General features: G+C 43.0%; 1 protein-coding gene across 3 annotated transcripts in view; it reads right to left on the bottom strand.

Annotated features, from left to right (window-relative positions):
• Positions 1-880: 880 nt before the first annotated feature.
• Positions 881-24481, bottom strand: part of EXT2 (exostosin glycosyltransferase 2) — a 133810-nt gene continuing 110209 nt past the window's right edge. For all 3 annotated transcript variants that reach the window (XM_061201609.1, XM_061201607.1, XM_061201608.1), the window contains 4 exons: positions 13074-13217; positions 11323-11451; positions 7953-8035; positions 881-1607 (listed from right to left, as the gene is read on the bottom strand). In XM_061201609.1, coding sequence (XP_061057592.1) covers positions 1469-1607; positions 7953-8035; positions 11323-11451; positions 13074-13217 — 495 coding nt within the window. In that variant the 3' untranslated portion in view covers positions 881-1468. The remainder of the gene's footprint in view (positions 1608-7952; positions 8036-11322; positions 11452-13073; positions 13218-24481) is intronic.

Raw genomic sequence — 24481 nt, 5'->3', positions numbered from 1 at the left:
TCTCAAGATTTCCACTCTCAATTTTGCTACTTCTGAAAGTTTTCTTTGGCCTCTCAAAGTCGATGAGAACACATCTGAAGTGACTCCTGTTAAAACTGCAAGTCTGAAAACTACAGCATGAGAACAGCTCAGCTTCGTGTCACTCGACAGAACAGTGCGTGGTGGTTTAGTGACTTGGACTGGCCCACAACTAGGTTTCAGTAATTATACCCATATTCCAAGCAAATTATTATGTATTTTGTGTTCTGGGGACATATGTTATGGCTAAAGCCCAAACTGTGGCTAATCTTAATATTAGAGCCAGATAAATCTGTTTCGAATCCATAACATCTAACATTTGCCAGGGTAGATTTGTTCATCAACTGGGCTTAAAGAGGTATAATTCACACATGTGCAGTATTACTAAATGCTGAAATGTAACGACTTAAATACACCAGCAACTATTGCAAAACAGTTGTTATAGCAGCATTTAACATTAGCCAGAACCTCTCTGGCTAATGTTAGGTTTATACCAAAAGAATGAGGGAAATTTTGGCATCCCCTTGGGGTGAGGGTCACAACTGTCTCAACTTTTACAACATGGTACCAGCAGAGCGACTCAGTGTATGGCTATGAGAGGCCTTCTGTTTTTCCTGGAGAGTATCTAGATCTAATCAGGAAGCATACAGATTCCTTTGGAGGTTTGGGGACACATCTTCTCTAAGAGTGTTTGTAGTCTGGGGCTCTTCCTCTGCTGGATGTACATGGCACCAGATACTCCTCCTGGCTACGTATCTTCCCAGACATGAGGAGGAGACTGGAGTTGAGGCCAGAAGATAGAGTTAAATACACACAAAAAGAAAGAGAGTTCCATAACCAATATTTAAGACATAGTAGGAAATGGAATAAAAAATAATTTTAATCGTATCAAAAAGCCAAACCAAAGAGAGAGAGTTCATGGAACTTATAGGTCCCATCTCGGCAGTCGGTGCTCTTCTCTGGACGAGGCCAGTGCCCCATTGTCCCAAGGCATCAAATGCCACTAAGATGTTTGGATTTTGCACCAAATTCTGGGCATGGCTTTTCCTCTGAAGAACTCACTGATTTGAAATAACGAAAAGTGAGAAACAGGTAGCTCTTACATGATTCTCCAAATCTGAAATGGGCTGGAGGTTTCTCAGCTGTCTTACAGCCAGTGAAGTTTCCTCTTAGACCTTGTATTGAGCTACAAACAAAGGACACCTGAGCTGGCCTTACCCCTGGAGCCTGCCCAAGGCTTCCATCTGGAGTTTTCAGAGAGAACCCATCGAGAGCATCAGAGGATGCACGAGGTACTCAGATGTCCTCCCTGGGCTCTTGCTCTCCGGTAAGCAGGCTGTGCAGGGATGTGCCAATCTCCCACTCTGAAATCTGGGCGTCAGACTGCTGGGGGGACGTGTTCTCTTCCTCCGCCCGGGATTAGTGTTCAGACCTCCACCAGCAGCACATTTCATAAGCTGCCGATGTTGGGGAAGCTCTTCAGTTTCTCAGGAAAGTCATCCTTGTACAGGACGGGGTCGGCTCGGTGCTCCACCACCTTGAGAGGCATTGTCCCAAAGACAGAAGCAAACTTGTTGATGCACTCAGACCTGTGGGGTTTGGGGAGGGCAGTGGAGCAGATGAGAGGGACAGGGGGTAGGGAAAAGAGAAACCGTTCGAGAGGCTGAGAGATGAGAGCAAAATATCAATACATAGTCTTCAACATCTACAAGAGAAATGCAAGGATCCCCAGCATGCTCCCAGGTTCTTAACACAGTTGGGAGGGTGTGGATAAAGGAAGTGATCTGGGGGTACTTCAACTATTAGTTCAGCGGGAGAAAGGGAACCAGGGATGCTGTTTGGAGGCCAGGGGCCTGCAGAGGTCAGAATATCTTTTCCCCTCCCCCTCAAATTCCAGTCATTCTTCCAGCTCTGTAGAAGCGGGCCTCAAACCAAGGTGGATTAGCTGCCAACAATCCTTAACCCCATCCCTGCCAGCTAAAGAGAAGACAAAGGGTGGAAAGGCAAAAGGCACTTGGATCTGAGCTTCAGCCCACTCAAGTTTAAAAGGGAGAAGGGAAGCTCTTACACATGGAGCGATGGAAGGCAGGAGGAGGCAATGGGGCACTGAACCTCAATTTCAAAGGACAAACACTTCAGTCATTCAACCCACATCTACTGCGGGTCTGTGAGTGGCAATCTCTGGGAATTATGGGTCAACTTCCATAAGCTCTTCCATGAAAGCTGAAGTTCACATAGGACAGCTTTCACAATTTTAGCCACTCCTGTGTTAAAACCGGCAGCAACAAAGCAACAAGCAACTTAGCACTGCTGGGGGAGGAGGCGGTTCAGCCCTCCCCCCCCAGCACCACCCCCAGCCTGGTGGGCAGCCCCCTCAGAGGGGAGCAGGTCAGACACGCTGGCGGGAAAGGGTTCTGGTCAATCAGGCCAACTGAGTGTGACAGCTGGCTAATGAGGACACTTCAGTATCAGACCCCAGGGGGAAAACAAGCCCGTAAAAACCACTTTCGAAGCTAAGGGGACCTCAAGGATGGATTTCAGAGAGGTCAGTATTCTCTCTCCTCAGTCAGGCCCACGGCACCTGAGAACAGGTTACCAGGTAGGGGCTGAATTTCAAGACACAGACCAGAAGGCTCTTCTGTCCTCAGAGACACTGTAAGCCTTGTTTCAACTTATTTTAATCAGTAGCTTTTATTTGAGTCCTTTGAGCTTCAGCAAGAAACCAATAAACAAAGAAGCCAGTTACCATCAATGCTTTTCTCTTGGTCAAAACGTGTTACTATTTCATTTTGAGCTCTTCCAGCTAATAAGATCACTGTGTCCATGACCACAAATCAACAGCAATTAACATTTATTCTATGCTCCAGGCTGTGTTACAAGTGCTTGACATGTATTAGTAACTCAATTCACCCTCACAACAACCCTGTGAGGCAGGTCTACTATCCTTCCCACTGTACACTGGGAAGACAGAGACACATCACAGAGAGGCTAAGAGACAGGACCAAAGGCCAAATAACTAGTAAGAGGCAGAACCAAACCCAGGCATTCTGGCTGCTGAGGCTAAAGTCTTCATTATGAGATGATACACATTTATTTATTAACATAATTCTAGGGTCTAAAGGGAGGAGCTGGAAATTAACAACCGTTGAGCACCTATGACGTGTCAGCTAATTTACATACATGATCCCAATGATTCCTTTAAGTATCCGCCTCCGTATGCCCAAGGATTGGTGTATAGTAGCTTCCTGTTATGGTTTGAGAAATTCAGGCTAAGAGAGGCTAAGGGACTGCCCAAGGACCCCGAGCTGGAAAGTGGTGGAGCTGGGCTTCAAACCCAGTCTTGTGCTGGCAATAGAGCCCTTGCTCTTTCTATCAGACTCTACAATAACCCACAGGTCACTGAGTTTCCCTCCTGTTGGCAGTCTTTTGAGACTCAGGAGGTTGTAGTCCCAGGTACCGAATTGACAGGAGACTGGGGAAAAGACCGAGGGGTTTTAACAAAATGGTATGAAGCAAGCACTGGACAACAGCTTTTCTCTCCTCAAATCATGAGGTCAAGGCAGTGGCAGACTAAGTCAAATTTCCCCAAGGTCTTACTTTTGACAGTTGTTCTGCCTATAAACATGTACCGATTCTTCTGGTTTCCAGTTATTCTGCTTGTAGACGCTGCCCAGCAAAGCCCAGCCATGCCCAGCAGAGGTGCCAGCGAGCATGTATTAAAGAAGAATCATGGTTCTTGGCAGAGGATAGGGGCTCTAGGGCCCCCTGGAGAGCACTGAGGACAATGTCTCCTCTGTAACTAGACCTGCCAACAGGGCCGGGCCACAGGCAAGAGGCCACTGGGGCTCAGACCAGCTTGACTTGTTGACAGCTGCCCCGGCTAACCCAGGTTAGTGAGTCCTTCTTTCTCTCCACACAGCCTGCCCTGGAGAAGTGGCTGCTCATGCTGAACGGTAAAGGTCCTTAACTCTCCTGACAGGTATTGACTGTGTTTCCTACTTTCTTTTCATGCAGGGGATCTGGGTTGGGCAACAGGTTAGGGCAGATTAAGAGTTTGGCTGATTGCTGGTGGCCCACCTGAGTTGTTCTGTCAGGGGTCCAGCTACCATGTCAGTAACTGTTCCCCTGGGTTGGTTTTCTAATCAAGTACAGACAGGTTAAGAACTGCCAATGTCTATCCCCAAAGCGCTGGAAGTGTCTGGGGGAGAAAGGACTAACTAACTAAAACTAACTAAGTTTTCAGTTTTCCTTTCAAACACATACAATTACCTAAAGTAACCAGGAGCCTTCAGGATCAGTGCTGGGGAAATTGGAAAGCGAACTAACCTCGCCAGGCCCCGTGCTACAGGCTTTCATGTATTATTACTCCTTTCATCCCCAGCATATAACACACTGTTTGGTACAAAGATGCTCAGTAAATATTTGTTGAACCCCTGAATGCAACATGATAGATAGTTAATATATCTATTTTAAGAAATGAAAAGATTGGAAATTCAGGATAAGGTAAGTCAATTTCCTTAAGTTGGACAGCTAATAAGTGGCTAATTCATAATCTGAACAAAGACTGGCCTGAATCAAAACACAATGTTTGTTTCTTAAATCAACACCGCCTGTCTGCTGTACTGTCTTGACCTAGGTAAAGCTATTGGCCAAAACGAACAGTCACAAATTCTTCTGCTTCTTAAAGAACTAACAGCAGGTCCTGGAAATGGATGCTGTGTTGTAAAAGCCATTCTCCTCCACTACTGAGATTTCCAATCCCAGACCCCAAATATAAGGATAAACAAGCTTACTGAACCACAAAACTCAACACAAGGTCATAACATGCAGAGTGGTTAACTCCTTTCACCGTTTTGTGCAAAAATGTGGATTCTGCAAAGGCAACTATTTAAAAAATAAAACAAATGAACAATTCTGCAGTTGTAACTCCATCTCTTGGTCTACCCAACAGGGCTTAAATCACGTCTTCCTCCCTCCCAATCTAAGTGCCTTATTTAGTAATTCAGTCATTCATCCGAATAGTTTTGCTCTCAGTTTCTAATTAATTTCAAGATTGATTTCCTTCTGTTCCCTATCACATGTCTCAAAAGGGGAGCCTACATTCACTGACTCCACTTCCTCACTACCAGCTCACACTCTTTAGCCCCATCAACCTATGACATCATTTTTTCCAAAGTCACCAATGACCATTTAATTCCAAGACCGTTTCCTAGTCTGCATGTTCCTCGCTCCTCCCTGCTGCCGAGCACTGGAGACCCTGGCTCTCTCCTGGCCTCACCAGTGGCTGCTTCTCTCTTTTCAGTTACTCTTTCTGTCTCCTAAGTGTCCGAATTTCTCAAGATTCTGCCCTTGGCTTTTCTTCAATCAACTGCCATCTCTGGACAGATGTCTTCCAGATCTCCATCTTTGTTTTAATCTTTTTTCTAAAGTTCTAGTTCCATATTTCCAACTGCTTGCCCTGTATCCACACCTGCATATACAGAGGGCAAGACCCAAAACTCACCCGCCTGATTGCTCTCCAACTTCACACACGATTAAATCTCCTGGCCTCATTAATTATACTGTTAGGTCCAACATTCATCCCCTTCCCTCCCCTAACTGGCGTCCCTCCTAATTATATTTACACTGTTAAAGGTACTACCTTTCTTCCTGACTGTCTTGATCAACTGCTTCTCCATAACCTCCCCATACCTATTCAGTTGGAAATCAAGTGCCAGCTTTTTTCCTTTGGGGGGGAAAAAAAATCCCTTGCAATTTAATTCATCCCTTCTTCTCCACACTCAACTTAGTTCAAGCCTTCTAACTGTTCTTCTTTCTTCTGTCTCTTCACCTTCATTCTGTTCTATGCACCACTTCCAAATCAGCCTCAAAACAACACTTTGATCAAGCTACTTCCCTATTCAAAAACCTTCTATGGCTTACCAGAGGCTGGAGAAAAAAGCTCAGCTCCTTAATTGGGCATCCAGGGCTCTCTGCAGTTTGGCACTAACGGGCCAGAATGCTACGCTCTTGCCAAAATGGATATCTTGACTGCTTGCCAAATGTACCTTGGACCATCCAGTTTCCCTGCCGAGGATCTCCTCTTCTTGCCCAGAGTTGCATCGGTTGGAATCCTAGTGACCTTTGCAGGCTCACTTCAAGTGCCACCTCTTACAAAATTATTCCTAATAATTGACCTAGCAAGAAGTCACTTCTCTTTCCTGCGATCAGGTATAACATTTTGAGCCTTCCTTATGACACTTACCACATACAGCTTTGGATTAAGTTTTACACACACACACACACACACACACACACACGTATTAAGTATATATACATACACGTGTACCTGTTATTGTTAATTATAAACTCTGATAAAATCAAGCCTACCAACATCTGGGCAGTTGCCTATCCTATTTTCAAAAGCCTCTTCCCACGAGGAAGCTTCCACATTTCCCATAGTTACTTCCTTCAGTGTTTAATAATAATTATATCTAACTTAAATCTTTCCCACTGCATTTGTTATGATCTCAGTGGTGTTACAGAGGAGTTGTTTAGCTTTAGCATGAACTTTAAGGCCATTATTAGGTCAACTTTTCTCCATACAATTCCTTTCTTGGACCCCATAACCCCACCATTTTAACTCAGCCCAATCAATAACTAATTGCTTAATGCTATGAAATTCTTCCCAGCACAGAATGGGGGTAGGTTTAAGTAACAACTTCATGTGCTCTAACAGAACTATAATCGGGGTCTCTTCCAAATGAGCTATGACAGTTAATGTCACTGTCCTCGACTGGGTGATACTTGATACCAGTGACAGATATTTCCAAAATCACAATAATATGTTATTTCATATTGATGGTTGGTAAAAGTCATGTCATTTGGGTAAGACATTTATATATGAAAGAGATAAAGAGATTATTTAGAGAGTAAGAGTAAGAAGTAAGAGTAAGAAGGAGTAAAGCATTATAGAAGAATCCAGGCCAAGTGAAACAACTCGCTGTACAAAAAAATCCTCCAGGCTCGAAGGACTTTGACATAGCTGACAGATTTCAGAAATGAATGCCACAAGCAGAGGCAGATTTCAGAAATGAATGCTGCAAGCAGATGCATATGAGACCTGTGGAAACTTGAACTAGATATCTCTTTCTAATGTCTTTCTCATGACATTCTCTGAATGCATTCTGGTCCCTTGACAATAGTGTTACTGGCTGTCAGAGCTTGCTGTCTTGTGTAAGGGGCTGCCTTTTGGAAGAATTAGGTTTGATTCAGGAGATTCGAAGCTTGGGGACCTTTGGGATACAAGTGAGAACTATTAGGCCTACTCTAAGATTACAAAGGTCTTAAGGGAAGACAGGCATCTCCCACTTCTTTTATACTCACCTACAAGGCCCTGTATTACATCCACACAAAGGTGTGCTTATTGACTGACTGAATCAATATAAAGGGAGTATTTCAGAGCTGCCCTGCTTCTCTCTCTGTAATGTAAAGAGCTGTGCTTTCAATTCTGTTCTTGGTAGGTGTTTCAGTTGTGTCAGCAAAGGTAATTTGTCTCTAGTGGGTTTAGTTTAATTCTTTCTAATCAAACTTTCACTGTAACGTGGAGATATTACCCTGGAAAACAATCCAGTATTTCTTTGGAATTAACTCGCTTCCACTCGAATGACTGTGGATAGTTAACTGCCTAGCCCACACGGAGAATCTGGCTTCTGGAGCTTAAGGCCGGCCATATTTTTAAGACCCTTCCAGCCATTACAAATTGAGTGAGTAGCATTCCAAATTAATTCTTTGGGTGACCTGGGCTTGAACTAACCCAATTCCCACGTGCAAAAGGAGGTGACTATGGCTATCAGCTGCTGTCCTTATATCTGCAACAAAGTCCCATAAACAGGCCCAAGGCAGGAAATGGGGATCAGAGACTAGGGCAGACTTTTGGTTAGAGGCTCACTCACCTCTCCACCATGTGCGTCTGGTCTAGCGAAAGCCCATCGATGGCTGTGCACTCAGGACACTTGAATTTCTTTCGTGGTGTTACCTGCCAGAAGAGCGCAAAAATATACCTGGCTGTCAGTGCCAAGGACAATAAAATCATGCTCGTGACACCACTCTGCACACTTCTGTTCTATAAGCTGAGATGCCCACTCCCACTCCATGCACACATGCACACACACATGCCTCACTATTCCTCCATTCAGTTCTGTCTGGCTCGGCCAACAGCAGAACTCACAAGGGCCCAATAAAAAAGGCTTGGAGGGCTTTTGCCTTCTGTAACTGGAAAGAAGTGGTGATGACAAGCTCCTTAATTCCTGTTTAATGACTGTTTTCTCACTGCCAAGGTCCTTGTATAAACACCATTTGTTCTTGCAGCCATAAGGGCGATGAAATACAGCTTCCCATAACTTTCACCGTAACCTTAGTTCCAATAGGTGCTCATTCTCCTTCTTCCAGCTAATGGCAAATGCTATGAGCAGCACCATGCTCTTGAAAATGCCAGGTTATTTTGCAATCCCGTTGAGTCAGGGAAAAGAATCCAATGGTCCTTTGCCCTCTGAATCCTTTTCCCTGACTCTCCCCACCACCCTCCCATACGTTAAACTTCTAATTTTTTTTTTAGCAAACTCAGGGGAGGCTGCTACCCTAACCTAGTGAAGATAAGTAACCAGTAGAGGGATGGGAGGGGAAAAAAGCTAGATAACTAAGACCAGGCTAAGAAGCATACAGACCCGAGGAATTACTGTCCAGAGTAAGCAGGCACAGCTAAGAACATCTTGAAGCATGTCAAAAAGCAAATTTGGAAATAAGGGGAGTTCCTTTAAAACTAGTTTTGCAATTTACACTCTTTAATTTTCCCTGCAGTGAGCTGTTCACTGAGTTATTTAGAGAGCTGGGGGGTAGGGTAAAGATTGGGTCAAGTCTGAACACATAGTGACTTCTCCTCTTTCCTTAGTCACTTTGGTTTAATCTAGCTTGTCTCATCAATTAATAGCATGAGGAATCATTTGGGGATGCCATACCATGCGTCCAACATAAGCTTCCAGTACAGGAATCTGGCCTAGAAGCATTGCCCATTTTCACATATGGAATTCGAATCCAGAACGAAAGAAACGTCAAGACGATTCCACTGTTATACAGAAGTGTACTCTCCCTGCATTTCTAGGGATCTGATTTGAGCAAGATCTACATTTCAGGAACAGACATCTATTACACATACAAAGATCCCCATGTGATCTCAGCTTTTAATATGTTACAGGAAAGGTACTGTTACAAACTGGTAATCGCTATCTTAAAATAATGTTTAGGACAACTACAGTTATAATTGTACAAAGTGTACTATCTTCTCAGTGTCTATTAAAAAAAAATCAGCTACCTTAAGAAAGAAAGATGTAAACTGCATTCTTTAACTAAAAGAACTAGATTCCAAGTCATGACTGAGAATAAAATTATATTTTTTAAAAAACACGATTTGTAGATTGACCGCCACAGCCTTTATCTCTGATACTGGAGGTTACAAACTATAACTAAAAAAACTGTATATTCAGACTATACTACAAAGCTTCAGTAATCAAGACAGTATGGCACTGGCACAAAAACAGAAATATAGATCAATGGAACAGGATAGAAAGCCCAGAGACAAACCCACGCACATATGGTCACATGATCTTTGACAAAGAGGGCAAGAATATACAATGGAGAAAAGACATCCTCTTCAATAAGTGGTGCTGGGAAAACTGGACAGCTACATGTAAAAGAATGAAATTAGAACACTCCCTAACACCATACACAAAAATAAACTCAAAATGGATTAAAGACCTAAATGTAAAGCCAGACACTATAAAACTCTTAGAGGAAAACATAGGCAGAACACTCTATGACATAAATCACAGCAAGATCCTTTTTGACCCACCTCCTAGAGAAATGGAAATAAAAACAAAAATAAACAAATGGGACCTAATGAAACTTAAAAGCTTTTGCACAGCAAAGGAAACCATAAACAAGATGAAAAGACAACCCTCAGAATGGGAGAAAATATTTGCAAACAAAGCAACGGACAAAGGATTAATCTCCAAAATATACAAGCAGTTCATGCAGCTCAATATCAAAAAAACAAACAACCCAATCCAAAAATGGGCAGAAGACCAAATAGACATTTCTCCAAAGAAGACATACAGATGGCCAACAAACACATGAAAAGATGCTCAACATCACTAATCATTAGAGAAATGCAAATCAAAACCACAATGGGGTATCACCTCATGCCAGTCAGAATGGCCATCATCAAAAGATCTAGAAACAGTAAATGCTGGAGAGGGTGTGGAGAAAAGGGAACCCTCCTGCACTGTTGGTGGGAATGTAAATTGATACAGCCACTATGGAGAACAGTATAGAGGTTCCTTAAAAAACTGAAAACAGAACTACCATACGACCCAGCAATCCCACTACTGGGCATATACCCTGAGAAAACCATAATTCAAAAAGGTACAGGTACCACAATGTTCATTGCAGCACTATTTTCAATAGCCAGGACATGGAAGCAACCTAAATGTTCATTGACAGATGAATGGATAAAGATGATGTGGTACATATATACAATGGAATATTACTCAGCCATAGAAAGGAATGAAACTGAGTTATTTGTAGTGAGGTGGATGGACCTACAGTCTGTCATACAGAGTGAAGTAAGTCAGAAAGAGAAAAACAAATACCGGATGCTAACACATATATATGGAATCTAAAAAAAATGATATGGATGAACCTAGTAGCAGGGCAGGAATAAAGACACAGACATAGAGAACGGACTTGAGGACACAAGGGGGGAAGGGGAAGCTGGGATGAAGTGAGAGAGTAGCATTGACATATATACACTACCAAATGTAAAATGGATGGCTAGTGGGAAGCTGCTGCAGAGCACAGGGAGATCAACTCGATGCTCTGTGACCACCTAGAGGGGTGGGATAGGGAGGGTGGGAGGGAGGCTCAAGAGGGAGGAGATATGGGGATACATGTATACATATAGCTGATTCACTTTGTTGTACAGCAGAAACTAACACAACATTTTAAAGCAATTATACTTCAATAAAGATGTGAAAACAAAAAGAAAAAAAAAACCCGTATAAAAAATATGTTTAAATCATCAAAGCCTAGCTTCAGTTTCACAATATGACAGCATCAATCATAGAATCTTAAAGCTAAAAGGGAGCTTAAAGTTCATCTATTCCAAGGCTTCATTTATAGTTATGAAAACTTCTGAGACTCAGAGAACCAGAAGCATGCCCCAGATCACAAAGTAAGTTAGGGGCAGAGCTGGCCAAGGATGCCTCCTACCTTGATAACAGCTTTCCCTGTGACGTTAGCCACCAGGAAATTCATGGCAATATCTTCACAGTTCATATGAGCATCCACCCAGTTCTTGATGTCCCCAGGCATCTTGTAGGTGTACAGGTAATTAAAATACTGCCAGGTGAGACAGAAAAGGAGACACATTCAAATAGCAGTTCCCTGTGGTTGATACACAAAGGGCAACTGAGCCATGGCAGGGGGACAAGCTTTCTCTCATAAGATTAGTCACAAGCCTGGATCAATAGAAAGGGCAAAGGAAGTATTAGAATGGTTTTTGGTCAGGTGACCAAGTGTCTTTAACACTGTCATTCTTTAAAAAATCACTTATTGTAAGCAGAGGTGTGTACGGTATGGTGTGAAGCCCTTGTAAGATGTAGGCCCTTTGGACTGATTAATATATCATATGTTTAATAAATATTGTTCAGAAACACACTACATACTGATCTTCACTAAATCCTTCCCCCGAGTCACAATGTTCAACCCCGTTTTCCACATTCTTTCTATAGACTGCAGATAGAAACAGATATATTAATGGTGGATTGACATTGCAGACATGTCCTTTTTAAAGTAAAACAAAATGAGGCAATTCTGAAACTACATAACCTATATGTATGAAATAGTACAGAAATTTGTGGGCTAAAAAAATATATTTATCAGTCTACCACAAACCCCAAGAATTATAAACCTTATTTATTTATTTATTCTTTGCTAAGAACAAAAACTCATTTCTGGATCTAGAGCCCTGAAAAATATGAGGGCAGCAGTGCTGAGATAACAACAAGCAATCAATATAAATACAGCGAAGTCAAATTAACTGTGCTGAGCTGCACAGATCTTTTTCCTGACATCAGTTCCTTATGCCACTGCAGACAATTGACAAGTTATTACTGTTTAATTAAGCTGCACACTTCCAGGGAGCACTCCACCATCAAACAGAATATTCTAAAGTCCAATGCATACCCTTCAATCTCTCCCTTTAATAAAAAAAAGAGTCAAAAACATAGTGACAATTGTAAGAGAAGAAATACAAAAGGCTAAAATATACACAAAAGGAATTTCAACCTCAATAGTTATCAAATCAAAGTGAAATCAATAAGATCCACTTTCACTTAGCAAAATAGCTAAGTTTGATTTTTTTAAAAATGTTTTTCATGCAAGGGAGGGTATGGTAAGATACTTTTGTATTTTGCTGGTAAGAATGTAAATTGGCACAAACTATATTGAAAACAACCAACAAATACATATATCAAAACCTCCCCCAAATGTTCATAATTCTTCTTCTAGGAATCTATCATAATGATCCTAAGTACAAACGGGTATGAAAATGGATACCGATCATTATTTAAGCATTTCATAAAGCATAATATAAAGCATTATCTAGCAAAAAAATTAGATACAACCTAAATACCCAATGATAGAGAAACAGTTATACATGATTTATGGAATATTAATATAATGGTATATTAGCAATTATGTTAAGAAGTTGTTTATGAAGAAATGTTAATGATATAAGAAAAAAACTCACAATATAATGCATGCAAAAAGCAAGCTAATGAGAATATTTACAACTGTCTGTACGTGTGAATTAGTAAATAAAAGAGGCAAACTGGAAAAAACATCTAAAGTAGAACATTTTTCCAAAACTCGTGAAAATTAAGTTGGGCCAAATAAAACGAGTATCATACTCTTGGTTTGTCAACTCAGCCCCGCTTGCCCCAAGCCTGCCCCCGACTTACCTTGTGGTAAAAAGCTGCCCCCGTGAGCACCATGGACACCTCATTGGTCCACTCAGACTCATACTTCCACTTACTCATCTCATGGTCCCAGAGATGCAGGCGACCCGGGTAACCCACCAACCGGTCAGGAAATTCTCGCCAGACCTGAGGACAGAAACACATCAGCAATCAACTCCCAGTTCAGACAACAACCAAGCACAGTGCTCAGCTCTTTAAACAGTATCGATAGAGTCCCCACATTCAAATCTTCACATACTAAGAGCAGAGTGGGCTTCTGAAGATATTTGATCCAACAGATGCTAGTTCTTCTGCCAATATTCAAAGATAGATGTGATTCTAATTTCCTCCAAAACTTCCCCGTGCTTGCTTGGAAATTTCGAGTAATGTAGAATAATAGCTTCCTGAATTGGGCCAAGGTAGGTAATCTCTTAACATGTGATTAATGAAACAGGTTCCACTCTTAATGAACACACAAATGAAGACTAAATGGAACCCTGATTTATAATAAATATTGATAATTGTGAAAGCTTACAAAGTCTCTGTTTCTAAAAAAAAAAAAAAAATCTATCTGGAGCACAAAGACATTTTAATGTCCTTTTGGAAGCCTCAAGTATACAGAATTTGTCTGATTCTATAATCTGTAACATACTGAAAACAAAAACTTGATTTCCGCATTTGGAAAGGTTCTTAGATATAGCTTTGTTAAACAGAATTTGGTATATGAGGGGTGGGGTACTTCCAATACCTTTCCCCATGTACTTCCGTATAATTTAGTTTAACCTTTAAACCATTAACCATTAGTGAATACTGACAATTTACCAGATGTCCTGGTGCCGCTTCTCAGCACCACGAATCCTCATCCTTGACAGCAGAGTTCCAGAGGGCCTACTCCTGGCCCCTATTCTCTTCTTTCAGCTCTCCCCCGTAAGTAACATCTACTTTCAATCACTAAATACTGTCTCTACTCTGATGATCTCTAAATGTATGTCTGGCCTGGAACATTTCTGAGACTACCAACTACTTACTTAATATCTTCAACTGGATAAACAACAGGCACCTCAAACTTAACATGTCCAAAGCATAACTCTTGATTCCATATCCTCAGAAAAGCCATTCTCTCTCAGTCTTTTCCATCTCAATAAGTCATCTAATCCAACTGCTCAAGCCAAAAGCTAAGAGCCAGCCTTTATTCCTTCCTTTCCCTCTTTCCCCACATCCAGTCCATTACCAAGTCTTACTGGCTTTACTTCTGACGCCCTCTTACCATTTCTACTACCACTCTCTCTAGCTCAAACCACCATCATTACTCATTACTAGATTACTGTAGGTTACTGGATTACTGTAACAGACTTCCAACTTATTTCTTTGCTTCCACTCTTGCCCCTCCAAACCATCATTTACAGAGCATCACTAAAAGGTCCATTCTTAAAAGAACAGTAGGGTATTCTATACAGGGTAATTCAATCAGTGGGCTCCATCCTATTAATTTATATATTTTTTCATTATGTATTTTTTCATTATATATTTACCCAACACCCCAGTGTCACTGAGTCCAGGAAGGATGCTTCATTGCTTTCCCAAAGGCAGAGCCAGTATACTAGTACTCCCCCTTTTTTAGTTTGCTAGGGCTACTGTAAAAAGTAACACAAACTGAGTGGCTTAAAACAACAGAAATCTAGAAATCCAAAATCAAGGTGTTGGCAGGGCCATCGCACCCAGGGGAAGGAGCCTTCCTTGCCTCTTCCCAGCACCTGGGGGTTGGCTGTCAACCTCTGGCATTCCTTGGCTTGTAGATGCGTCGCTCCAAACCTCTGTCTTCACATAGTCTTCTTCCCTCTGTGTGTGTCTCTGTGCCCAAATTTTGCCTTTTTATAAAAATTCCAGTCAAACTGAATTAGGGCCTACCCTAATGATCTCATTTTAACTTAATTACCTCTGAAAAGACCCTATTTCCAAATAAGGTTACTAAGGGTTAGGATTTCGACATATCTGTTTTAGATACGTTCAATCCATAACATCCCCCCACAAAAATCTTTAAAAAACAAAAAATGGCTTCCTATTGACTAAGAATAATAACGAAACTCCTTAGCATGTTCTAAACGGCCTTCCTACTCTCCAATCTCTCTCGTACCACATTCTCCCACAAAAATCACTGGCTTCCCTGTTCTTTAACTGTGAGTAGACTAGACCTCAAGCCCTCTGCACCTGCTATTTCTTCGATGGAATGTTCCCCCAGCTCTTCAAAAGGCTGGTTCATGCTCATCAGTCAGGTCTCTGCTTAAATGTCACCTACTCTGAGACGTCTTTCCAGACCTTCCCATCCAAGATAAATGCCATCCCCCAACCAGCCATTCTTCATCACGCCCCCTCACCCCATGCTTTTCTTCACCAAACTTTCATTTCTTGAAATTGCACTGGTTATTTACTGTCTGCTAACTATCTCTTTTCCTCCCATAGAGTTTAAGCTCCATGAGGCAGAGACTCTGTCTTACTCACTGCGGCCTCCCAAGCACAAAGCACAGTGTCGACACATGACAGCATTCCATGCACACTTGTTGAATGCACGGGCGGGCAAAATCTCGGCAGGCGAAAAGCTGAGTATGAAAGAAGGGAACCAAAGATCCTTCCTCTCTTCTTTACAGCCAGAGCTAGTATACTTCTTAATTCAGAAAGGAAATCTGCAACAGTACTGATCACCAGTTACCATTCATAATAATGTGATAGCCTTTGTGTGAGAAGATCACAGTAGTAACTCACCATCACTAAAGCACATGTTTTAAATTGCTTTTCCAGCAGCGGGTAAAGGGACATTTGCTGAGTCATTACACTCTCTTGCCCAGTCCTTGTGATCATCTACATGCTTTTATGGGCTGTCTGACCAGGGTCTTGAACGTGGTCTGGAGCTGTGAAAAGAGGCTTCCTTCGTGCGGAACCAGCTCACCTAACAGGCCTCTCCAACCCACTACCTTGGCCTCGTTAACACCATGTTGTAACCAACAAAGTTAATTGGCCACAGGCATCATCATAATAGCTGTAGACAAATGAATCCATGTCAAACATTTCCTCAGATGTTTAATGCTGCTGCTGTGTTCTCTACTCTGGGGTTTGTGTTTCAGCAGATTAAAATAATATGATACTATTACAGTTTTATAGAGCCCAGAGCAACAACATAGGCTGTGGGCCGTAACTTCTGTCTGGCCTGTGGGCCTGAACACACCCCACCAAGCGCACAGCCAGGTTCCTTTGCTTGGCACCAAGCACCTGCCTGTTCAAGTCACACCAGGACCACAATCACCAATCCATCTCAATGGAATTAAAGAGATTTCTGAAGGGCTCCAAGCGCAAGTAACGACACTCAACACCAGTGATGGGCAAGGTGGAGGAGAGGGGGGCGGATGGGGGCACCCATTCAGTTGGCACCTCTGCTGGATGGAAGCTGCATTCCCCCTCCCTGTATTCGAGTCAACACAGCTCTCTAATCCGTGCAAAGGAAGGTCAAATCACTTTCCCAAGGGGTTCTTTTCAAGCCCCCATCTGCAGCAATAATAATAACACTGGATCAGTTTTAGGGTCAGAGGCTGTTGAGATTTCAGTCCTCTTCCTGTTAGCTGAAGCCACTTACCAGACTCCTCTCCAGAGACACTTAATTTGGTAACACTGGGTCACAGAACGCTGAACTACGCTGCTCTGAAAGCATCAGAGGTGTCCCGAATCTCAGATGCCTTTGGAGCCTTCAGTGAGAGCTGTTCCTCAGGCGGGGCCTCTCTGCCCTTGACTTACTCCAGGCAGCTGGATGCAATCAAGATACCATCCTTGTCACTTCATCTATAACTCTGCAGCTGACTGCAGGATCAAAACGGAGTGGAACAGAAGGGGATGGGCCTTCTCTAACGGAGCCCCGGTGTAGTGCGAAGTCGATTATGTATATAGTAAAGCATTTTCCCAGCCAGAAAAGCAAGAACTCGACTTCGACCCCTCCCCTTCCCTCCTCGCTACCCATCTCCCACTCTAATTCAACTCTTTTCTTTTTACTTCAGGGAAATGCTCCGGGGCCGGCCTTTTGTCATTACTAACAGATGCCTTTATATATTGTAGTGCAGGAATTTGAAACTTCACATTATATCCCTATAGTTCTAGCAATAGTGCTCCCAGAGCTATGTTCAAGTCACAAAGCCATCACTCAATTGTTTGCCTATTCTATTGAAGTCTTCCATATACAGTGTCATCTATTTTTTTTTTTTAATTTATTTTATTTTATTCTATTTTTTTTGACTGCATTGGGTCTTTGTTGCTGTGTGCAGGCTTTCTCTAGTTGCGGCGAGCGGGGGCCACTCTTTGTTGCAGTGCGCAGGCTTCTCATTGCGGTGGCTTCTCTTGTTGAGAAGCACGGGCTCCAGGCGTGCAGGCTTCAGTAGTTGTGGCACGCAGGCTCAGTAGTTGTGGCTCGTGGGCTCTAGAGCACAGGCTCAGTAGTTGTGGCGCATGGGCTGAGTTGCACCATGGCATGTGGGATCTTCCCGGACCAGGGCTCGAACCCATGTCCCCTGCATTGGCAGGCAGACTCCCAACCACTGCACCACCAGGGAAGTCCCCAGTGTCATCTATTTTTAATTGCACACATCTTTTAAGACAGAGGCCCACGTCCGTTATAACAAACTCCATGCCTTGTAGGGGCTTAGCAATAATTTGAATAGCCCTTACATTTGGGGCCTATTCTACATCACTATTCAAACAGAAATTGTAATAACCTAATACCATCCTAACTATTTCCTTCCATTCTAATTTTTATAATCTTGGTCCCAACCACCTCTTACCTGGATTATGGAAATATCCTCCTCTCTGGACTCCCAGCTGGGCTCACTTGTCTATTTTCAGTTAACTATCTACCCCTTTTTTTTTTCTTTTTCTTTTTTAAGCTTCCTGAGGTCTTTTGTGGCTTCCCATTACTAGAGGATGAAACTAAGATCTTCTACCTTTTCTTAAAAGGCACAGCAGCCAGCCTTGATTACTGCCTATAGAAAGTACACTGGGGATGTACATCCAGGCCTAGCTCTGCCACTGATGACTTGTGCCCCAGACCTACTCAAGTTGCCCTGCTTCCATTCTGCCCTCTGCAAAATGAGGAGTTGGATTAAATGACCTCTAATGAACTTTTAGACCTAAATTCTTATATCTTCTTCCTCACTGACCTATTTCCAAGGAAACTAATTCAGCAACTGTGATCAGTTGCTGGCCTGCATTATTTTACTTTGTTTAAAATGCCACACCCATACGGGTACCCAATAAATGTTCCCGAAAAGAGGATAATGCACTATATTCTAAGCCAGCTTAGAGAGTGCATATTAAACTCAGGGTGTGTGCTAACCACAGTCAGATTCAGGAAACAGACTGGGGGTGGGGTGGGGGAGGGAGAAGGTGAAACAACAGGTGGCGCCCATCTGGGATGTCCGATTAGGAGATCATGGGCTAGCTCCAGGAGGAAAGGAACTCTCTGAAGTGGCTGCTACAGTCATCACACTTTCAAAGGCATAGTTCCCACAGGGATATTGCTACTGGGTGAGAGGGATGCCACATGTATCAGGATTCATGAATCAAGAGATGGACTAAGAAGTGGTGAGGGAAACGGGGGTGGGGGGGTGGTGGAGAGGGGGCAGAACATGGACGCAAGGTACCCAGACTAGGCCAGGGTTCATTTCTGTCCTTGCACATGCCCCCTAGGTTTTGTTGATCCCTAACCATCAAAGTGGAACAGAATGCTATGACCCAGCCCAAGCCCTGTGGCCACATGCGAGGGTCAGTCGTGGCAGAGTTGCAAGGAACCCAGCTTGCAGACGCCTTTGAATTAGTGGCCGTCCTTCCCGTCAGGACTGTCTTGCGTGCTGCCCAGATGGGAAAGGGGGAGCTGGCTGCGGTCCAATTTCTAGCTGGTTTCCACAGAGGAGCCAGTTACCGGATTCACTCTCAGCCCTCTGGGAACAAAGCTCACCTTTTATATTTGGAATTTCCTGAAATGAAGTGGAATGGAGGGACTGATTGGCTTCATTTTCAGCTCATGCTTTTAATTACAATGGTGGTTGGTATTTTTGTCAAGGGGGTGCTTTGCAAAAAGCCAAAGAGTTTTCACCCACGCCTGGGACACAATTAAATGCTAATGCTGGGCATCTAGAGCAAGGGAGCCCAAAGTTGTCATCTGGAGTGCCCTAATGCTGATTGGTTTTGACAAATACATGTACACGCTGCATTATGTATTAAGATTTACCTGTTAGATCACTTCAGTCTGCTCCAGAGACCTTCCCAACCCAAGGCGGGGTTCTGCTTAAAATTAGCCAAACAGGAAAAGCCCCATCATGGGAAGGCTCCTGGGGTTTTGGCAGCAATCCTATTTGCCCCAGTCTGGCTGGAGGTTAGTGCCCTGGCGCTGGGGCACATGATTGCCACTCCTCTCAAGTCCTCTCTTCAGGCCTGGGGCAGTGATGAAGGTAGGGAGACAGACCAGGATTGGCCACAGCTGGTACAGGAGCATGTGCTATTAACCTTTCACGGGTACCACTGTTAGGAAGACACCACTGAAGAGGTGGCTCTAAGACATTTGCCATCTCACCAGACGGCAGAACCACAGGCCTTCGGTGGATGGTAAGAAGAGACTCACGCTCCGGAAGTGTGAGCTGCGGACCGCTGCCCGTGCTGACTCAGGGGTCGCTTGGAAGGCGGAGATCATTTGGTCCAGTCCCCTCACTGGACAGATGGGAAAACTGAAGGCTGGAGAAGAAGCGCTGTCCAGAGGTCACACTGCTAGGTCATGCCTAACTCCCCGTCCAGCCTCTGCTCACGAAGTCCTGCGATTTCCCGCTCTCCTGATTCTAGAAAGCACTTCCTCTCCCCACACTCAGGCCCTCACTTGTCAAACAAAGAGGTCAGAGGACGGGGTTTAAAGTCATACTCAGTGTCAGTGTTCTCAGCTGTGTGCAGCTGCTGGCAGAGATGGTTAAGGGTCCTACACACATGCGAATGACCGAGGTGGGGAACAGAATGGGGGAGTGACAGGCAGTGGGGAAAACGAAAAAACCTTTTGCTCCCCTCAGCATCCATCTTCTGAAAGCCGAAGGCTCTTCATGAACATGGCTTCCATTTAGCAGGGAAAGCCACGTGCTCACACCGTTAAAAGAAGGAAGTCCCATCAGCTGTGTGGCAAACGAGTGAGACGCCACTTAGGACACCGAGGGCCTACTGGAAACTTGTAATCCGGGAGGCTCTGGGGCAGGGAAGGAAGGACAAGCAAAAAGCAGCTGAACAAAAGATTAAACTCAACTACTATTTTTCATGAGGCAATGAATCTCCTGAGAGATAATAAAGAAGGGAAGGAGAGACGTGAGTTTGAGGGGATGGGAGGAGGAAGAGATGGGTCAGGATCAGGTCACGGGCTTTCTAATTTTGTGCTCCTTAAGACCCACTAAACGTGAAATCATTTTTATTTCCATAACCTCAACTCCAGTGGGGGTGATACTGTTTCTAAGTCTGGTCCCAGGGGATTGTTTAATGAAGTTAAAAGAAGACTAGTGATCATAAGCCAAATGGCTATTCCCTTTAAATCCTGCATGAGGTAGAAACAGAGACTTCAGCTTTTATAAATAACCATTACAGAGCCTTCAAAATTTCAACTTGATCTTGGTGAGGCTTGATTTGACTGACTGGAGACCAAAGATATCAGCTCTGTCCAGCAGGGAGGAAGTAACTCTCCTTACTTCACGTCACTGCTCTGCCCTATCACTCACAGATGCTACTGCAGAACTGGCCAGGTTTGTTTTCTTACTGTGCAAAGGGAGGAAATGGCATTGACCACAAACTGCAATCCTGGCTGACTCTGAAGCATAAATGCAGTTCCAAAATGATTCTTTAATGAGTTAAATAATCAGAGTGCCCTATATGTGTGCTTAAACTCCATAATCTCTTGGTGGAAAATCAAGAAGCAGAGGAACTCTTTTTAAATAACTTATTTATTTGTATCCCATCTACTTCAAAAAAAAGATTTGGGATGGCCTACAACAAAAGGCAAAAACTAGAATAAAGTCCAAACTATCAAAACAGATGATGCCCTCAATAACATTTCTTTAAATATCCAGAGATTCCACCTATCTTAAAAATATTAATCCTGGACTTCCCTGGTGGCACAGTGGTTAAGAATCCGCCTGCCAATTCAGGGGACACGGGTTCGAGCCCCAATCCGGGAAGATCCCACATGCCGCGGAGCAACTAAGCCCGTGCACCACAACTGCTGAGCCTGCGCTCTAGAGCCGGGGGGGGCCACGACTACTGACCGCACGTGCCACAACTACTGAAGCCCGTGTGCCTAGAGCCTGAACTCCGCAACAAGAGAAGCCACCACAATGAGAAGCCCATGCACTGCAAGGAAGAGTAGCCCCTGCTCGCTTCAACTAGAGATGGCCCACACGCAGCAATGAAGACCCAACACAGCCATAAATAAATAAATAAATTTATTTATTTATTTATTTAAAAAATATTATTCCTGCTATCAAGTTCTAGAAAGGCAACCCAACAGCAAGTTGAAGTCACAGTCTAGGGATGGAGAGATTTGGGTGTTCCTATTTATTAATTCATTTACACATTCAACTCTTAGATACCTTCTGAGCTCCCACTATTTTTTAACTAAACATTTTATTTTGAGATAACTGTAGATTCAAAAGTAGTTGTAAGAAATAACGCAGAGGGAGCCTGTGTATTCTTTACCCACTTCCTCCCAATGGTAACATCTTGCAAAACTATAGTGTGACATAACAACATGATATTGACACTGACACAGTCAAGATTCAGAGCATTTCCATCAGCATGAGGGTCCCTCCTGTTGACCTCTTATAGACCCTCCCCATCCAGGTACCCTCTGACAACTGCTAATCTGTTCTCTATTTCTACAATTTCGTAATTTCAAGAAGGCTATGTATCAATGGAATGATACAATACGTAACCTTTCGGGATTAGCTTTTTTTCACACAGCATAATTCCGCAGAGATTCATCTAAATTGCTCTGTATATCAATAGTTTGGTCCTCTTCATTGCTGAGTAGTAGTCCATGGTGTGGATGGATCAGTTTGTTTAACCACTCACCCCCTAAAGGATATCTGGGCTAATTCATTTTTTGGCACTACAAACAAAGCTGCTACAAACATTCGCATACAGGTTTTTGCGTGGGCGTAAATTTTACTGCCTCTGGAATAAATGCCCGAGTGCAACTGCTGTGTCACGTGGTAGTTGCATGCTTAGTTTTATAAGAAATGGCCAAAACTGTTTTTCCAGAGTGGCTGTACCATTTTACATTCCTACCAGTAATGTATGAGAGATCCAGTTTCTCTGCATCTTCACCAGCATTTGGTGTTGTGACTATTTTTTTAAAAATTTTAGCCATTCTGATAGGTGTATATAATTCCGGTTTTAATCTTTAATGGTTAATGATGTCAAACATCTTTTCACATGCTTTTTGCCATCTGTATATACTCTTCAGTGAAATAACTGCTCCTGTCCTTCGCGCATTTTCTAATTGGATTGTTTGTCTTTTGCTGTTGAGTTTTGAGAGTTATATATCCTAGATGCTACTCCTTTGTTGGATATGTTGTTTGCAAATATTTTCTCTCAGTCTGCAGCTTGTCTTTTAATCCTCTTCACAAGGCCTTTCACAGAGCATAAGTTTTAAATGTTGATGAGGTCCAATTTATCAACTTTTCCTTTTATGAATCATGCTTCTCTTTGTCTAGCCCTAGATCCTGAAGATTTTTCTCCTTAAGTTTTTTTCCTGAAAGTTTCATAGTTTTACGTTTTATATGTTTAAGTCCATGATTCACTTCCAGTTAATTTTTCTGTAAGGTGTGAGGTTTAGGTCAAGGTTAAATTTTTGCCTCTGGATGTCCAATTTGTCTAGCACCATTCATTAACAGAGCTGTCTTTCCTCCACTGTATTGCGTTTGCACCTCTGGTCAAAAATCAGTTGCCCCCAACTATTTTTTAGGGACTGTCTCACACTTCAAAGAGTGAATACAAAAATAAAGGATATAACTTGTTACTAAGGAGCTTACCACTGAGAAAATCTAATGACATATGCATAAAAAGCTAGAGATGAAAGAAAGCAAGGATGCAGGAAAAAGTACAAAAGAAAGAGTTAAGTCGGGGGTGGGAAAGCAGGGAATAAGGAAAAAGCTTCATGGATTTCATTTTAAGAGGATAAAGGAAAAGGAAGTTAAATTACAAAGTTAGGGCTGAGATCCCTACTGCCCCCAACCAGGTAAATAACTAGTACAAAATTTTACTCTTTGCTCTCTGTTTAAGCAGGCCAGCAAGGAGAAAACCAGAGTTCTCCCTCTGAATACAAAATACAGAATCATTTAAACTTTGGAAAACTCCTTATAATTTCACTCATAGAAATTATATATAAAAAAATTCCATGTCCAATCACATTAAGTTCACTCAATCAATAAATATTTACTGAGCACCCACTATGTGTCAAGTACTAGGCACAGAGTGGTAAACCAGGCAAACACAATCCCGTCTGAATGGACCAAGCTAAAAAGGGGGGTTTGCCAATCCAGCCCCAGATCTACGCCACGGATGTAATTAGTGGCCTCGGTTATAAGAAGTTAGCCCCTTCCTGCCCCTTCCAGGGGCAGAGTGTCAACATGTGATCACGACCTCTGCCCCACCCCTCAAGTCTTCAGCCCCGACTCCAGAGGCTGGATGGGAACCTAGAAATTTTGCTTTTAAAGGTTGACAAGTTTTGATCTAAAGCAGCCAACAGATAGTAGCAAATATACTGCAATCACGATTAACCCTACACACCAATTTTGGAGCAGCAAGAAATAAATCTGACCTAAGAGGTGAGTTGTAAATATCACACTGACTAGCTCACCTTGTTTTCTTGAGATTCATTCTCCCAGGTGTGACATTTTTAAGGTTTGGGGACTACTCCGTTCCTTTAAAGTTTTCTTTCTTTCTGTTCTTGCAAAACAGGGAATTGCTATGTCTAATGCAATAGCAACCACCAACCACTGTCTTGAACTCACGATTTTTGCAAGCAATTTTACAAGTGGCAATGAACAGTGCGGCTTCACACTTGGGCACCACACCACAGAATTCTGCTCCAAAAGCTGCAAGCTCTGCCCTCCTGAGAGAGCTGCAGGAGGAGTTCAGGGCCTGGATGCTGCCAGGATGGCTTTCATTTCCCCTGGTCCCATGCCAAGTCCTGCCCACACACCTCCTTTAAGCATCCTTATGAAAATCAAGGCAGATAAGCAGCCCATGCAAGACAAATTCCCCCTATTCCCAAATCATAAACCAAATCCTGAAGCTCTGGATTCCTGGAGCGGCCAAAGCCTGTAATCAATCCCAAAGAGACAACAGGCAGGTTT

This window comes from Eubalaena glacialis, chromosome 10, assembly GCF_028564815.1.
Source record: "Eubalaena glacialis isolate mEubGla1 chromosome 10, mEubGla1.1.hap2.+ XY, whole genome shotgun sequence".
Lineage (NCBI taxonomy): Eukaryota > Metazoa > Chordata > Mammalia > Artiodactyla > Balaenidae > Eubalaena > Eubalaena glacialis.
Note: the sequence above shows the minus strand (reverse complement) of the source record. Positions and strands in the feature narration are given on the sequence as shown.